The sequence below is a fragment of the Lissotriton vulgaris genome, chromosome 12, assembly GCF_964263255.1.
Source record: "Lissotriton vulgaris chromosome 12, aLisVul1.2, whole genome shotgun sequence".
Classification (NCBI taxonomy): Eukaryota; Metazoa; Chordata; class Amphibia; order Caudata; family Salamandridae; genus Lissotriton; species Lissotriton vulgaris.
Genome location: NC_141700.1, coordinates 517,973,730 through 517,992,564, shown reverse-complemented (window position 1 = coordinate 517,992,564; position 18,835 = coordinate 517,973,730). Strand labels below are relative to the sequence as shown.

Sequence of the window (18,835 nt, the reverse complement as noted above, 5' to 3'; positions counted from 1 at the left end):
TGCAGGGTTTTCTTCCCCTCGCAGATCTGTACCTGGGGTATGGCGTTATCTCACCCCAACTTTTCCAATATTTTCTACTTCGGCACTAGCTCACACACCCTGATTATGCTACACTTGTTGGCAGACGAATGACAGACTTTGAAAAGTGGCTAGTGACGAAGGAATCGGATTAAAGCCTCCTCACGGAACTCTATAAGTTGCTCACACCCCCACTTGCGATGGGTCGTGCAGCGGGGCAGAAACGCTGGGAGGCAGAGCTAGAGAGGACACTGACAGACCGGGAATGGCGCTACATCTACTATAGGGCTTCCCACACGACACGCAACACTGCAGGCAGAGAGGCGGCGGTGAAATTGTCCATTTATTGGCACCTTACCCCCGTTCGGCTCAACAAAGGGAATCCAACCCGTAGCGCGCTTTGCTGGAGGGGCTGCGGGGAGCGAGGTACTATGACTCCTCTCCTTTGGGATTGCCGAGAAGTTAGGGACTACTAGAAAGCGGTATTAGATGACATAGATAGCACATTCGGCACTGAAATTCTGAGATGGGGATTGCCATGCAAGCTGCATCCCAGCACATCCTGTCACACTGGGGGACGACCACTAGACCCACTCACATGGGATGGCTGCACAAAATATGGTTTACACTGGGAATGGAACGCATTCAGGCCACACTCACACAGTCAGCAGATACGTTACGCAAGATCTGGCTACCATTACTATCCCTTCTCTCGAATGAATTTAACGAAATTACGTGCCCTAGATACCTCCGCTTATTGCGCCTTACAGAGACCCCAAATGACTCTCACCGACCTAATGAGGGACCAAGCTGAGCGAGTTGTGGATACCTTGACGATTACTCTACTGATCCGGCACACTGGTTGGGGTGGGGGGGGGGGGGGATTTTTGGGTTTTTGTTCTTAAGATCATGTTCTCCTAACAGGCTCAGCACATACAGCTTGTGCCTCACACTTACGGTTTGGCCCATGTATCTCGATTGCAGTTTGCTCTGTGGAAAAGAAATGCTTGTCTGTCTCATACGCTACTTATATATGGAGCCCGCATTTTGCAATGTATTGCCTGTGCTCTTTCTTGAAACCAATAAAACAAATTTGAATTTAAAATTAGTGCAAAGAGCAAACTTAGTTGGCCATAGTCTAAGTTAAGTTTGAATATAATAAGCTTTCTGTATAACCTGATTTTATCATCAATTTCCAAATGTTGCACAGATTTTTGCTGTGTAAATAACATATTTTGTATTCTGTACTTTCGTTTCTAGCTTCAGAGTAGCAAATAAAAGCAAAACTATGACACTTTTTGATCCACTTTCTGTTTCAGTTGCTGCTGTGCGTGGCATAAGTTCACTGTGTGGCCTGGGGACGAAAGTCAAGCTGGTGACTGATAACTTTATTATGTGATTATGTTACAGTGTTAGATCCCCATTCACAAAGTTGTTAATAGTTTAAGCTAGGTTTTTCCTGATCATTTGAATTGTCATCTGACCTCCTGTTCTTTTGATCTTTACCTGTGCCAACAAGACTAAACTCATGAAAGAGAGAGAAAGCAAGAGAGAGGAAAGGGGAGGAGAGGAGAGGAGAGGGGGGGAGAGGAGAGGAGAGGAGAGGAGAGAGAGAGAGAATGAGAATGAGAATGAAGGGGGGTCAGCTTTGGTGAATAAGAATACAACCACAGACATAAAATGTTTAATACTCTTTCAGAGACACAGTGTCTATCCCATTTAATCATATAATTGATTTGAGATTTCGATCTGAATCTGTAGACTTCTCTTGTTATTCAACATAGGCTGCATGAATGACCTATGGTGTGAGAAATGTCAATAGCCTCAATTTCCATCTTATTTGTATCCTGTGAGTCTCATTTCTACCTCAGACTAGAATCTTTCTTCCTTGAAGATACTCACAACTCAACACATTTAAGGCATCTTTCTTTGCTCTCCAGGCATATATCCCTATTATTAAGCGTGTTAGCACAGCTTTGTAGACTTCCCCATGTATATCCTGTGCCCAGTCCTTGTAGGTGGAGACTCCAGAACTGAAGTTCAAATTAGGCCACCTTTCAAAATGTGGTCATCTGATTTCTTGTGCAGACTAAGCCACTCTTGGGATGGGAATGTCCACTACATCATGTACTGTTGTGTCTCCTGCCTTGAGTGCTGAACTGTGAGTATCTTGTATCCCAGTTTTTGGATTGTTGAACCCACATTCACTGTAATCTGGCAAGTGTGTGAAGGCTTAGCCCTGTCCCTTGACGCGAGAGCAGTCCTGGACCCATCTGGATTTAGAGGGGAGCCACAAGCACATTCTTTAGTGACAGCGGATTACTGTGCCTGTCACCGGTATTAGCATGTAAGTGGTGGTGCCTGCATACTGTGTTTCAGTGATCATATAGTTTGGGACCAGACTGTATTTATCTGTATCACTGGAGTTATGGCCTTCTGACCCAAATTCTTAAACATTTCTAGTTGAAGCGAGCACCTCAAAGGGTGATGAAAAAAACTGCCTACTGCTGGTCTGTACCACTTGTTCATAGTGTACCCAAACACACCCATATCGTCTCAGCCCATTGCACTTGCCCAAGTTTGCCGTCACTGACTATGCCACTGCAGTTGAAGAGCAGCTGTCTCAAAGCACTTGTCCACTGTTTGCCCTATTGACTGTGCAGCTGCCCGAGGCATTGACTGGAAGTGCATCTGATCTGACTACGCCACTGCAGCTGAATTGTGACATGCCTACAAGAGGACTAACTACTGCCGCCCAGGACTGGAAGCTGACTGCATTGTTGCCTCGACTCCCCAGCTTCTCAGGAGTTGTGCCTGCTGAGCTGCTGGGCTGCTGAATCATCAACCAGCCTGGGGGAGGAGGACCCTTTCATGGCCTCCAACTTTCAGCTGACTCACCATATGCCCGGTAGAGGGCTGCCGTTCTGAAGGCTGCTATTTAATTATAACAAGGGAACCCAAACAGTGGCTGAGGACCGTGGGAAAGTATGCTCTGAAAAACAAGGGTCCTTAGCTTATCAGAATCAACACAAACACGATAATATAGGCCAAAATAGGAGACTATATTTTCCACTGCCCAGCCGGGCAGGGTATTAATTTCAAAAGATAAGAAGTGGTAACTGGTTAGAAGGCACAATCCTGTACCGTACTTATGACATACAAACGACATACAAGGAAAGGGGTTACACAGGCAAATTTGAGCAATATGGGCCACTTTTAACTCAGTGTTACAATCTAAAGTATTGCCAAAAAATGCTAGACACAGCAAGTTGAAACACAATGGTTAGGCTGTGAAAGCATTATCAACAGTCGACGTTTCGATCCTTTTTTGCTCTGATTAAATGGGACCATCTTCAGGACTAGAGTATGACAGCATTTGCCTGCCTATATTACTTTTCCATCCGCCTGTTTTAGGAGGAAAGGAGGAAAAATGGGGAAGAAGAGAAGACAGGGGGCCAAGGGCCGAATTACTCGCTGGTTCTTCAACGTACACACATGTCCACTTTTTTCACATTTCACTTTTACTCGGATTCGACTTAAAGTGCTTTAGTGACTGGGAAGTGGTAGGGATAACGGGCATACACGAACGGGTACACGAGTGGATGGTGATTTGGTGATCACAGAAACATATATTGAATGGCAAGCCTTAGCCTCATTAGATGTTACGTATTCACAAAATAGTAAATTAAATCACAATTTGACCGACGGTACATTTAAATTCAATTTGAACCCTCGGGTGTTCATTCATACGTGAGCATTCAAGCAGTGCGTGGATGTGGCGGGCAGAGGATATTTCTTACCCCGAGTTAGTTAGAAAAATTGAGCCGGTGGATGTGATGTCTTGCCTTCTGTGCGGATGGCCAGGAAGTGGGTGAGAGACCTGGGTGTGGAGATGGGTGTCTGTTATGAACATAGAGGAAGCCGTACTGTTTGTATAGCCATCTAATTAGTAGCGGTTTACCTTCGTGCTACTTTGAATTGGCTGAAGTCCGGGCAGTCTTGGTATGCTGCAAGGTCCGGGTTGGTTCTGGGGAGAGGGATCGGGTTCAGTACAACGCCGAGCAGTTGCGGAAGATAATGCAACTTGTGGACACCATAAGGTTCCCAATACCGCTCTTATCTCGGGGAGTCCTTTGACTCAGAGTAGTAGGAATTCAGGGTGAAAGCCGACGTCCGTAGGGGTTCGTCGGATGTTTTCTGAAACCATTGGTAAAACAGGAATCAGTCTCCAGTTAAAAATAAGGGCGGGTGGACACGGTGTGCCGAGTTGGGCTGGGGAGGTCTTACCTCGGGGAACCTAAGGCTCCGTGGAAATGGGAGTCAGAAGGCTTGGAAAAATTGTCCAGTCCGTCCGCTGCTTCAGATGGCAGTTTTCTGAAACCATTGGTAAAAGAGGGATCAGTCTCGAGTTAAAATTAATAAGGGCGGGTGAAAGCAGTGTCCTGAGTTGGGCTAGGGAGGTCTTACTTCGGGGAACCTAAGGCTCCGTGGAATCGGGAGTCAGGAGGCTTGGAAACAATGTCCAGTCCGTCCGCTGCTTCAGATGGCAGTGGGCGGTAATGCGCTTGGCTCGTATATGGAATCGGCGAGTTGAGATAGATGGGAGTCGAAAGAGGACTCGCGCTCAGCGTCGGCCATCTTGGAACGGGGATTGGGTTTAGAACTAACATATCGAGACATATCAGAAATGGTGATTTTTGGCCCCGAGTTGGGACATCAATAAGTCGGCTAGGGATGCATAACTAGTACTTGCGTGAAGATGCAATTAAACGTGCTCATGCGCTTAAAAAGTGCGATTGTGCAGGCGACGAAAGTGAGATAAAAGTGTTCAATCGACATAACATTTCAAACCATAATAGCATTTTCTAGATTTAGAGAACAGTGGTGAATAAATTGAGTAGCCTAAAGGTAAAAAAGAAACTTTCCATAGACATTTACCAGAATTGTAACATAATTTTCAAAGAAAAACTGTTTTTTCTAGTGCAATGTAGTCTTACAATTACTTGCAATTTAGAGTACCTCGAGGTGAGACCTCCCTAGCCCAACTCGGCACACAGCATTCACCCGCCCTTATTAATTTTAATTCTAGACTAATTCCTCTTTTACCAATGGTTTCAGAAAACTGCCATCTGAAGCAGCGGACGGACTGGACAATTTTTCCAAGCCTTCTGACTCCCATTTCCACGGAGCCTTAGTTCCCCGAAGTAAGACCTCCCCAGCCCAACTCGGCACACCGCGTCCACCCGCCCTTATTTTTAACTGGAGACTGATTCCTGTTTTACCAATGGTTTCAGAAAACACCTGACGAACCCCTCCGGATGTCGGCTTTCTCCCTGAATTCCCACTACTCTGAGTCGAAGGACTCCCCGAAGTAAGAGCGGTATTGGGAACCTTATGGTGTCCACAAGTTACATTATCTTCCGCAACTGCTCGGCGTTGTACTGAACCCGATCCCTCTCCCCAGAACCAACCCGGACCTTGCAGCATACCAAGACTGCCCGGACTTCAGCCAATTCAAAGTAGCACGAAGGTAAACCGCTACTAATTAGATGGCTATACAAACAGTACGGCTTCCTCTATGTTCGTAACCAACACCCATCTCCACCCCCAGGTCTCTCACCCACTTCCCGGCCATCCGCACTGATGGCAAGACATCACGTCCCCCGGCTCAATTTTTCTAACTAACTCGGGGTAAGAAATATCCTCTGCCCGCCACACCCACGCATTGTTTGAATGCTCACGAATGAATGAACACCCGAGGGTTCAAATAGAATTTAAATGTCCCATCGGTCAAATTGTGATTTAATTTACTATTTTTTGAATATGTAACATCTAATGAGGCTAAGGCTTGCCATTCAATATATGTTTCTGTGATCACCAAATCACCATCCACTCGTGTACCCGTTCGTGTATGCCCGTTATCCCTACCACTTCCCAGTCACTAAAGCACTTTAAGTCGAATCCGAGTAAAAGTGAAATGTGAAAAAAGTGGACATGTGTGTACGTTGAAGAACCAGCGAGTAATTCGGCCCTTGGCCCCCTGTCTTCTCTTCTTCCCATTTTTCCTCCTTTCCTCCTAAAACAGGCGGATGTAAAAGTAATATAGGCAGGCAAATGCTGTCATACTCTAGTCCTGAAGATGGTCCCATTTAATTGGAGCAAAAAGGGGTTGAAACTTCGACTGTTGTTAATGCTTTCACAGCCTAACCATTGTGTTTCAACTTGCTGTGTCTAGCATTTTTTGGCAATACTTTAAATTGTAACACTGAGTTAAAAGTGGCCAATATTGCTCAAATTTGCCTGTGCAACCCCTTTCCTTGTATGTCGTTTGTATGTCGTAAGTACGGTACAGGATTGTGCCTTCTAACCAGTTACCACTTCTTATCTTTTGAAATAAATACCCTGCCCGGCTGGGCAGTGGAAAATATATGCTCCTATTATGGCCTATATTATCGTGTTTGTGTTGATTCTGATAAGCTGAGGACCCTTGTTTTTCAGAGCGTTCTGAAGACTGCAACACTTCTGACTGCTGCTACTCCGTACTCTTCCAGTGGTCTCACATCTGATCCAAAGATTGGAGCAGAGGGTTGGTACACCTGTGCCAGGTGCATCCTCCCCACTCAGGGAAGAGGAGACAGATTTGGAGGGCTGGCTAAGGATCTACAGCAGAGACTCTTATTTGGTGAGAAAAAGGCAGAGCGACTAAGCACATGTCTCTTCTTGTTGAAGGGCTGGCACTGCACCTGTGCCTAAGACCCACACCAGAGTTACACTAGCAATGAGAGCTCATGAGTTGAGGTAGGGGGGGTTATTGACTGTAAGACAGTGGACCTGTCCTAGAGATTCTGAGTTTCCTGAGTTTTTGTTGTGTGGAATATCATGTTACAAAGTGTATTAAAGTGCTTTCCTTTTATAAAGATAAGCACTGGGCTGGCCAAACAGGTTAAGATGTTGGGTTTTGTTGAGTTCTAAGTCTGTTGTACCTCCACACTAACCTCCCTAGGAAGCCCTTGACATCCCGTCATTGCCATCACTGAGAATCTGGTGCTGAAAGAGTTGTACTTGGCCCAGTTGCAGACCCAAAGTAGGATAGCCCTTTGGACATCACAGGCAAATGACTCCTGCACCCATGGTTGAAGGCCCAGTTGACCCTGCTTCTTTCATGGCTTCGTGATCAGTGTCCGACAGATACTTTCAGCTTACTAATTGCTCACAGCTATTGGATCTTAGAATAGTATGTAAGCATGAAAGATCGTTTGTCATCTAAAATTACTTTTAAAGGCCCTAGTCCCTTTTAAATACTAGCCTCTGTACGACTCAACTGAGTCTCGTACGAAGAGGTTTTACATAGCTAAATCTGTCATAGTATTAATTGAGAAGGCAAAGTATTAGGTGCCACCTAAAGATTTTCAGTTTTGTGATAGATGGAAGGTGAAGCCTGGAAACTTCAAACTAATAGAATTATCATGTGTGTTGTCCACTTGTCTTTTTTGGAGTATTGTAATTTTTTAAGAAGCAATTTTGACTTGTGGCCATAATCCATAGGTTTTCCATATGCTTACGGAATCATTGTTTACTCCTGTGTGTCTGCGTGGCAAGTTGTTTATCTACAGGTATGTGCTGTTCAATCTCTGATAATGCTTGTTTCCCTTAGGTGTGAGGTTGCCCTCGGAGAGTTTCTGAAAGAGATAAAAAAGAATCCATCTAGCGTGAAGTTTGCAGAAATGGCCAATATCCTTGTGATCCACTGCCAAGGATCAGGTGAGCTGGCTTGGGTGTGTGCGTATGTGTGTTCTGTCTGCTTGACCTCACCAAACAAGTTCTTCTTGGCCAGGCTCATATTTTTAACAGAACAATTTGCTTTTGGTATATTTTTTATGCATACACTTGATAATACATAAAATACACTTCTATACAAATATAATAGAAATAATTATTGTAAAACAAATCTGGCGTTCTTGCACCAGAATCCAATCGTCGACCAAGAAAACAAAGGATTCCACCAAGAAATACTGAGATGTTACATTAAAATCATTCTTTCCATGTGACACTGCATGTATTAACTTGTAGCAGAAACTTCGATTATTTGAACAGAATATTTTTACAAAGGTTTTCAGCATGTTAAGGATAGCGAGAGTAGCAAGTTTACTTAACAGTTGGTATACAAATACTATTAGAATTGAAAACAACTTTAACATCACTGCTAATGATATCTGAAAGAAACAGTTATAGATTCCTTTCCTTAGAATAGATTCCTTACCTTAGATCCCCCAGGCGTCAGCCTGGATCCGGAAAGATTTTCGTCAGCAGTACCCCTGCGCGACTGTAGGTTGCATCGGTCGAATCCGCATCCGTTGTTGGTGTCGTGGATGCTGGGATGATGTCCCGGAAGTTATTTAGACGCTGCCCTCGAGCACTGACGTCGGTTCTTTCTTTTTCCATGCCAGAAAGCGCAGATCCAGAGAGAGCGGTACCCCCAGTCATTTTTTGACTGACTTTTTGAAAACTTTTTGTTAACTTCTTTTTGAGTCTTTCATCGACTCCTGGTGCACGAGGGATGCCCGGTTTCAAGGCCTGCGGTTCCTGTTCTCTTCTGATGTCGGTGACGGATCCCCACCGCGTGTGCCTCTACTGCCTGGAGCGCGAAAACGACCCTAAGACGTGCTCCGACTGCCGGACAATGGCCCGATGTCTTTGCAGGAGCGGTCCTGAAAGGGGCTCCTGTGGATAGGATGGTTGCCCGACGCCACCGCCCGGCCCCGGGCAACCCCACTGTCCTCTTCCAACACCCCTCCCCCGAGAGCTTGGTAGTCTAAGCCTCAGTGTCCAAAAGCGCATTCCCTACTGCACCACTGGACAGGGAATCCAAGAACCTGAATCAGTTCGGGAAGAGGTTGTTCTCTTCCGCCTCCTTCCTCAGTGAACACTGCATGCCTCTTGGGCCGCATTTCAAAATCCTTGTGGGATACAGTGGCGCAAGTCCTGCCTCAGTGTGCGGAGGAGGCCCGGGCCGTGCTCTCCCTTGCTGTTGCCGAGGGGAGAGACAAAGCAAAGTTCGCCAACCGCTGTGGACTGGACACCGCTGACTCACTGGGTCGAACCATTTCAACGTCAGTGATGCTTCGCCGTCACACCTGTTTGAGAACTACTGTTTTTTCAGGGGATGTCTAGAACACCTTGATGGACATGCCCTTTGATGGCTGTCGCCTGTTCGGCGACAAGGCTGACAACTTCAAGGACTCTCAGGCTACGGCCATGTCCTTGGGCCTCTCTACCACGTTTCCTGCACGGACTGCTTTTTGCCCCTTTTGTGGCCACGGAAGGGGTGCCTCAACACGTTCCTTTTAGAGCCACAGGCCAGCGCAGGCTGATCAACCTCAGTGCAGCTGAGGACGTGGGAACCACCAAAGTGGTTCTGGGGCGGGCCAGGCCCCCCCGTAGCAGCCTCCAAACCCTCCTAGTCCGTCCTTTCAGGCCTATCAAACGCCTGATGACAGCAGGATTCGCCATCACCTCCCCTACTGATGCACCATCACGTTGGACAGGTGGGTTTTGCAGATAGACCGAAGGGGCTACTCCCTCCCCTTCGAGACTATCCCTCCAGCCGTGTCACACCAGTACCATCGCATGTCAGGGGATCATCTGGCCCTTCTCCAACAGGAAGTTACTGCTCTCTTGGCCAAGGGAGTCATTGAGCACATTCCTGCCCCAGAAGTAGGTCGTGGTTGCTACTCCTACTACTTTCTGGTGCCCAAGGACAAGGGCCTGCGTCCTATCTTGATCTCAGGGACGTCAACTGCTTCCCCGGAAGGAGAAGTTCAAAATGTTGACCCTGGCTCAGGTCTTGTCTGCCCTCGACTCTGGAGACTGAATAGTAGCATTGGACTTGCAGGACGCTTATTTTCCTATAAATAAGCGGTTCACGGTAGGCCACAAGCATTTTCAGTTAACTCTGCTCCCCTTTGGCCTTACCAGCGCCCCTCGGGTGTTCACGAAAGTGATGGTGGTGGTCGCAGCTCATCTGCACAGATCAGGGGTCCAGTCTTCCCCTATCTTAACGACTGTTTGTTGAAGGCAGGACGCCCCAGGCAGTCGGCCGACCTCCTGCATTGGCTGGGGTTCTCCATCAACGTGTCGAAGTCGCACTTGACCCTCCCCTTAGAAGCGCCTCTTAATCGGAGCAGTTTTAGACACGGCACAGTTTCGGGTTTATCCTCCCGAACAGCGAGTCTGGGATATTTGGGCTGTGATTCCGACCTTTCAGCCTCTATCCTGGGTTTTAGTCAGGATTACTCTGAGGCTGCTGGGCCTCATGGCCTCCTGCATCCTGATGGACGATCATGCCAGGTGACATTTTCAAGCTCTGCAGTGGGACCTGAAGTTCCAATGGGCGCAGATCTCATAGGGCACTACAAGACAATTGCAGTGGTGGCTCACGAACCAGGATTGGGTCAACAGCAGATCCCTCTCCCTTCCTCAACCACAACAAACAGTGGTGACAGATGCAACCCTTCTGGGATGGGGCGGCCACATGGGAGAGGCGTGATCAGAGGCCTCTGGTCTCCGGTGGAGTCCGAGTTTCACACAAATCTTCTGGAGCTCCGGGCGATCCGTCTTGCTCTAAAGTCATACCTTCCCTCTGTCCGGGGAAGAGTAGTGCAGGTGTGTGCGGACAACACCACCTCCATGTGGTACTGCAACACACAAGGCGTTTTGGGGTCGTGGACCCCATGTCTAGAGGCCCTCAGTCTCTGGACATGGCTGGAACATCAGGGCATATCCCTGGTGGTTCAACACATGGCAGGTTCACTGAACGCCAGGTCGGACAAACTCAGCCGCAGGTGCATGTTGGATCATGAATGGCATCTTCCCTCAGAGGTGGTGGAAGGTCTCTTTCAACAGTGGGGAGAGCCTTGGTTAGATCTATTTGCCACTTAAGAGAACGCGCAATGTCAGCAATTCTGCTTGTTGGAATCCCCAAGGCGGCACTCGCTAGGCAACGCTTTTCGTCGCGAGTGGAGTAGCGGTCTTCTATACACCTTTCTGCCTATACCACTTCTACCCAGAACGCTGAAGAAGATCAAGCGTGACCAGACCCAAGTAATTCTTGTGGCTCCGGACTAGGCACGGAGAGTCTGGTACCCTGAGCTGCTCAACATGGACATCGATTCTCCTGATCCTACTGCCTCTTCGGAAGGATCTTCTGTCGCAGCAGCCGGGGACCGTCCTCCACCCGAACCTGTCCAGCCTCCACCTACTTGCGTAGAGATTGATCAGCGGCAGTTGACGTCATTTGACTTGCCTCCTGAAGTCTGTGATGTAATCTTGGCAGCCAGGCGTCCCTCCACTATGATGGTATATGCCTGCAGATGGAATAAGTTTGTGGCATGGTGCACAACAAAGGCTCTGGATCCCCTTTCTGACCCTCTGTCTGAGGTTCTCTTGTTCCTCCTTTCTTTGGCCCAGCAGGGCTCTGCTCTGGGCACTCTTAAGGGCTACCTCTCTGCCATTTCAGCCTTTATCAGGCTTCCTGATCAGCCTTCTCTTTTCTAGTTTCCTGTTGTAAATAGATTTCTTAAGGGCATTACTCATCTATTTCCACCTTCGTAATGCCTCAGTGGGACTTGAACTTGGTGCTAACCAATCTTATGTGCTCTCCCTTCGAGCTGCTACACAACTGTCCACTCTTAACTCTCAAAACTGCTTTTCTGGTGACCATCAACTCTGCGCGCAGGGTGAGTGAACTACAAGCTCTGTCTTCCAAGCATTCCTTTCTGGCTGTTCATCCGGACAAGGTCGTCCTCAGAACTAGACCTTCCTTTCTTCCAAAGGTGGTCACTTCTGTTCATATTGGCCAAACCATCACTTTGCCCACCTTCTTTCCGCCTCTGCATCCTTCAAAAGAGGAAGAGAGGCTTCACTGTCTGGATCCAAAATGTGCGTTCTCCTTTTATTTGGATCGCACCAAACAATTCCGGGTGGGAGACCAGATCTTGGTTGGTTACGTGGGCGCTAGGAAAGGAGGGGCCGTGCACAAACTGACCATCTCCAGGTGGGTTGTTATGTGCTTCAACGCCTGTTACTCTTTGGCTAAGAAAGAGCCTCCTGTGGGGCTGCCTGCCCATTCTACCAGGGTGACGGCAGCCACTACTGCTTTGGGACGGGGAGTCCCCCTGAATGACATCTGTCAGGCAGCTACATGGGTATCGCTGCACACGTTTACGAGACCCTACTGCCTGGACAGCCAAGTCCAGAGAGACATTTCTTCAGCCGTTCTGTTCGCCAAGACTTTCTGGTGTGATCTTGATCCGCAGACTCACCTCTGGGGTTGGTGTTGCTGGGGTATCTGTTCTAAGGTAAGGAATCTATAACTAACTGTTTCTTTCAGATGAAAAAAGTTACTTACCTTCGGTAACGATATATCTGTAAGAAACATAGGTTAGTTATAGATTCCTTACCACCCCACCCTTCCTCCCCGTTCTGCGTACTGATTTCTAGGGTTAAGGACATCCTTTCAGGGCCCAAGTTTTGTGCACCAGTGGCCATTGCCTTGCATGGCTCTGCGTTTCTGGCACGGAAAGTCGGGTACAGAACTGACGTCAGCGCGCAAGGGCGGTGTCTAAGTAACTTCTGCAACATCATCCCGGCGACCACAATGATGGACGCGGAGTCGACCAACGCCACCTACTGACGCGCAGGGGTACTGCTGATGAAAAACTTTCCGGATCCAGGCTGACGCCACAGGGATATACTAAGGTAAGGAATCTATTCTAAGGTAAGGAATCTATAACTAACCCATGTTTCTTACAGATATATCGTTACCGAAGATAAGTAACTTGTTCATTCAGGGTAACTGGGATATATGGTGCACAGAAAAATGCAACGTGATGAGGAGATTGGATTTGTAGGTCGACAGTGCCAGCCTACAGCCATTTAGTCTTTGTTATAAGTGCGAGTTTCTCCACTGAAGACATTATCTTTTGTTCTGTTGCCTACTATTCCCCATCTTTGTTGGTCTTCTTGGACATGATAATGCTCAGTTACAAACCATATTTAACTAGGAGTGGCTCCTCCATTATAATAGAGGAGCATCGCCCCACTGAAATAACCCCAAAAAAGTTAATTCATTACCATTTTATTTTTCATCACCCTGTCCTGAAGTGTCAGGGCGGGGCCTGCTGAATGGCAATAGGAGGATGGAGGGTGGGCTGCCTTTGCACTTGTTTTATAGTGCACATCTCTCTTTGGCCAACTATCTTGTGACGGCCAGCCAAACATGCGCATTTAAAACCTCTCTAACCCAGCTGTCTTTAGACAGCTGGGTTCGAGCAAGCAAAAGCCTCCAGTGCTCTTGTGAGTGCTGATCGAGGCCACTCCTATCAAGCCTGGCGCTGCTCTGACAGCACAAAAGCAGCTCAAGGATTGGTTAAGAGAGTTAACTGGGGCCCTGGATTCACGTGGAAAGAAAACCGGAGCAACCACGATAAGAACATTTACTTAATTGTTTTTATCTTATCAATCCACCCACCACCCATTTTCCTGCCTCTCCACTCGTCAAAGTTGGCAGCCGCCACTGTTTAACAGTCCTCTGATTCATCTTTTGACTTTCTTTCACTTCCTATATTCAGCATTCCACATCACCTATTTAGCTATTATTCCCCCTCTGTCTCTGGTCACTGTAGCACTCTTGTGTTGTTCCTGCTCCTGTCCCTTTATGTCACAGTCAATCCCTTCGTTCCTAGTAGTATGCACTTCTTTTGAATCCTTTTATTTGTTCCTTCTCCTTAGATGAACCTTGGTACTTACACCCTCGCTTTCTATTAACTTTTCTGCCAATCTATGATTCCTCCTACCTTTTCTCAGATCACACCTCCTGATCCATGCATTGCCTGGTTACTTCATCATTCTAGGTAGCATTGATTTAAGTACAGTGTTGTGCTAACTTTGTTTCTTAAATAAAAAACCTAAGTTTGTCTAAAAGGAAGGACATTAGTTGGTAACAAAAAATGTATGCAGATTTCCAGGGTCTACATGGCGCAATCTGGATTATGTTAAACGCTAACGTTGTTCTACAGAGTGTAGTAGGGTGGGCTATGTGCTACGTATGGGACTCAAGCCATATTGACGCAGTCAAGACTCCCCAGAGTTTTTTATGGTGTTGTAATTTAGAGACGAACAGATTGTCTAACTTTTAACGATGATGGATTGAAGATGCATACAAGTTGTATCAGAGCTTTCTACAGCTCACTGAATCCTGCGTTTACAAAGTCTGCTACCTGTGTGAGAGGCATAGTATTTTTTATGACGGAGAGAAAGTGGTAGAATATGGGCTAAAAGTCAATAAATTTGAATATGCCAGTCGTTTTGCATTGCCTTTTCTTTCGATGGTAATTTATGCAAATATGAAAATAACTGATTTTTTGCGTAGGGTATTATATTCTTTAATGTTTTGTCAATTTTTGGTTAGTTGATTTACTGCCTGCACTATTTAGTTTGGGTGGTTTAAAGGAGAGAGATGGCTAATTTATCTCTAAAGATCCATTTATGACGCTGTCGTCGCATTTCTGAATTTGACATACAGGTAGTTTCATCATCGGCCCGTTTTGCGAGTCTGTAATAGCGATTATTAAGGAATCGCTATTACAGACTCGCAAAACGGGAATCATGTACAACTCGCAATTTTGTTTGCGATTCCTACAGCTTCCTTATTTGCGATTAGCTAATTGCTAATCGCAAATAAGGAATAACTTCCCATTCATTCCTATGGGCCTAAAGGCCCATAGGAATGAATGGGAAGACATATCCATGTGCGAATCGCTATTAGTGATTCGCATTCTGAGTTTGCGATTTCAAGGGTGCAGGGGTGTCCAAAGGACACCCTGTTGCACCCCTGAAATGATATTAGACGCTGGTGTTATGCACACACATGTCCCAAGGACATGTGTGTGTGTAACATACAACTTAAAAAAATGCACTTAAGTGCTTTTTTCTAAGTTTGCGCTATTTACCACGAGGTTTAACTTCGCGCTAAATAGCGGGCCGAAATTGCGAATTCGCAATTTTTAAATGTTTCATGAATTGCATTTAAGGAATCTCAATTAGAGATTCCTTAAATGCAATTCCTCGCAAATTTGCGAATTTTATAATAGCGATTTTTGCATTTGGGATGATGAATCCCAAATGCAAAAATTGAGCTTGCAAAGGGCCAGATTCTCAGAATCTGTCCCTTTGCGAGCCGATTTTCCGTTCATGAATCTGGCCGATAGTCTTTGAAGGTTGTATTTACTTTCCTCCACATGGTGTTGGACTTCCAACAGGTTGTTTTGAATCAGTTAGCTGATCTTAAAGCATCAGTTTCTTTTTTTTTTAACAAGTCTTTATTGAGGTTTTTAACTTTTTTTTACATCACGGTTATGTCCCCCCCCCCCCCTGAGACCCCTCCTCCCGGTACAGGTAACAATTTGAAATTTGAAAAATAGCAGTTAAAGAATGAAAAATTATAAAGAAAAATAGGAAAATACAGGCTTTGAAGAATAAGAAGAATATAAAAAAAAACACATCGGTACATTCCTAAAGAACTCGATACATCTCGGTTACATTATTGATCTATGCTGGGCTCGCTAGCCATAATCTAACTGGGTCCCAAATTTTTAATCCCTTTATTTTCTTCTTGATACCTTTCCGGATATAAATGGCAATTTCAAGATTATATGTAGCTAAGAAGCGCATCCGCCACTGTTAAAATGTGGGTGGATATTGATCCAGCCATGCGGAAGTCAAACAGATTCTTAAGACTGCCATAGCAATATATATGAGTCCCTGCATGGCAATAGGTCTGGTAACTCTATCTACCCCGAACATGATTTCTGCTGTGCTGATCTCTATATTGACTTCGAATATTTCAGATAGAAAGTTAGAGATTTCTCATTTAATATTATCTAATGTATGACATGTAGCCAGCATATGTATCAGAGGCCTATTGCATCTGGGGCAGAGAGTCCCCTTCCCCTCCCCCCATTTTGAAATTTTTTCGGGTGTATAATAAAGGTCGAAAAAAGTTTTGTAGAACTGAGCTTGTAGCTTGGTGGACATTAGAATAGAGCTGGACAGTTCGAGTGCTTTGTGGGCTAGATCCTCTGTAATATCGATCCTATTTTGCCAATTATTTGCATGTTTATCCACATCGTCTGGTAGTACAGCAATTAGGTCTTTATAAATGTCTCCAATTTTTACCCTGGCCGAGCTGACCACAGTGTTAATTGTGGGGATTTTCTTAAAGCAACCATTGGGTCCCCCCTTTTTGAGAATAAAGTCTCTTGATTGTAAAAACTTTAAAAAATCATGCGAATTCAGCCCGTATTTATTTTTTAACGATTCAAATGAACAAAAACCTGTGGAATCGTAAAATGAGCCGAGTTGCGAGATTCCTAAGCTAACCCATCGCCGCATACAGGAATCCCCAAAAATTTCAGGCAGATTGGTATTGTTTTCTATCGGAGTATAAAATGAAAACCTGCAGATCGCCAGATGTTTCCGAACCATGTTCCAAACTGTGTAAATACCCTTGAGTGTTTTAAATCGTTCTTTTTTTAGATGGCATTAATAAGGTAGTTTCCAAAGGTGGTTATTGACGTTATTACCCAAGATTAGTTCCTGTGGAGTTGGAACCGGACAAATGGGCGTTGAGTCTTGTTTGGGGATTAAGTAAACAACTGTATTTGATGGTTGTAGCCCACCAATAGAATTCGAAATTAGGGAGGACTAGGCCACCTCTATCCCTTGAGTGTGTGATATGTTTATAGGCTCTTTGTCTTTTTCCATAGCCCCAAACGAAGCGAGATAGCATATTATCTATTTCATTAAAAAGTGATAGGTCAAAGTTAAGACAGATTGCCCGGAAGAAGTACAAAAATTTGGGCAGAAAAACTATTTTAATGAGATTGCATCTTCCGATTATTGTTAAATGCAGGTTGTGAAGTCTCGATAAGGTTTTATTTGTCTGTTTCACTAAAGGGTCTAGGTTCAGGGCCACTAGTTTATTCAGATCGGATGTAATATTAAAGCCGAGATATAATGCATTATCAGTAACTCTTGCATCGTCCACACTGATGTTATTATTTATTACAATCTGGGTTTTAGTTTGATTTAATTTGTATCCCGAAATCTCCCCGAACCTTTTAGCTTCTTCCTCCATTATCCTAGCTGTTGTAATTGGATCAGATGTAACAATCGCAATATCATCTGCGAAGGCTAGAGTTTTAGTTTCATCATTCAATGTCTTATCTCTAAATATCCATTTATGACGCTGTCGTCGCATTTCTGAATTTGGCATACAGGTAGATTCATCATCGGCCCGTTTTGCGAGTCTGTAATAGCGATTATTAAGGAATCGCTATTACAGACTCGCAAAACGGGAATCATGTACAAATCGCAATTTTATTTGCGATTCCTACAGCTTCCTTATTTGCGATTAGCTAATTGCTAATCACAAATATGGAATAACTCCCCATTCATTCCTATGGGCCTAAAGGCCCATAGGAATGAATGGGAAGACATATCCATGTGCGAATCGCTATTAGCGATTCGCATTCTGAGTTTGCGATTTCAAGGGTGCAGGGGTGTCCAAAGGACAACCTGTTGCACCCCTGAAATGATATTAGACGCTGGTGTTATGCACACACATGTCCCAAGGACATGTGTGTGTGTGTAACATACAACTTAGAAAAATGCACTTAAGTGCTTTTTTCTAAGTTTGCGCTATTTACCACGAGGTTTGACTTTGCGGTAAATAGCGGGCCGAAATTGCGAATTCGCAATTTTTAAATCTTTCATGAATTGCATTTAAGGAATCTCAAATAGAGATTCCTTAAATGCAATTACTCGCAAGTTTGCGAATTTTATAATAGCGATTTTTGCATTTGGGATGATGAATCCCAAATGCAAAAATTGCGCTTGCAAAGGGCCAGATTCTCAGAATCTGGCCCTTTGCGAGACGATTTTCCGTTCATGAATCTGGCAGATAGTCTTTGAAGGTTGTATTTACTTTCCTCCACATGGTGTTGGACTTCCAACAGGTTGTTTTGAATCAGTTAGCTGATCTTAAAGCATCAGTTTCTATTGATCTTTGTCTTTACAGTCATATTAGTTATATTGAGATTACTGTAACAGTGGACACTTGTTGGTCAGCTGAGGGAAAATTCTTGTAGTTCTTTCTACGAGAAAGATTATGGTTTCTAGTTTTTCTAAGTGGTGATTGTCTTTCTTTTTGAGGAGGACTTTAAAGGCAAGCTTGTCGTCACTGTGATTTATTAGTGGCTGTGAATAAACTACTTGAGGTTGATCTATGCAGATGGTTGAAGCTTTTACTGTGTGTTATTTGCTTTCGGTAAAGTCTTCCCAAATTGATTTAGGTTAGTTAGTCATAATTTGTTGATAACGAATTTGGCATGGCTATCTGTTCTGGAGTTCTCTTGCAGATTGATGTCTCCATTAAGCATTATTTTCTCTTTATTGGTGTCCCCAAGAGCAGATGCCAAAATAAGCAGGTGTCCTTAAGCTTGCCCTTTTTAGAATCAGATGGACCATAGTTTTGACAACGTGGAGACTATTGTCGTGTAGTTCCTATATATCCTATACAGTATCTGAACACGTTTGGATAATGTGGGTTTGGTGGCAGACTGGTTCCGAGCATCCCCACCGGATATGTTAGACTGTTTGTATTAGCTAGCTCACTGTGCCACTAGAATCTCCTCTTATCGGGGAGGGAATAGTTTCTGGAAACCTCAGATCATGACAACCCTGATCCCTCAGAATCGTG

The 18,835-nt window shown here is 45.1% G+C and overlaps 1 protein-coding gene across 2 annotated transcripts in view; it reads left to right on the top strand.

Annotated features, from left to right (window-relative positions):
* The window catches only part of VAC14 (VAC14 component of PIKFYVE complex), a 1,981,056-nt gene that overhangs the window by 582,376 nt on the left and 1,379,845 nt on the right, over nucleotides 1-18,835 (top strand). For both annotated transcript variants that reach the window (XM_086945294.1, XM_086945293.1), the window contains exon 8: nucleotides 7,673-7,779. In XM_086945294.1, the coding sequence (XP_086801420.1) occupies nucleotides 7,673-7,779 (107 nt within the window). The remainder of the gene's footprint in view (nucleotides 1-7,672; nucleotides 7,780-18,835) is intronic.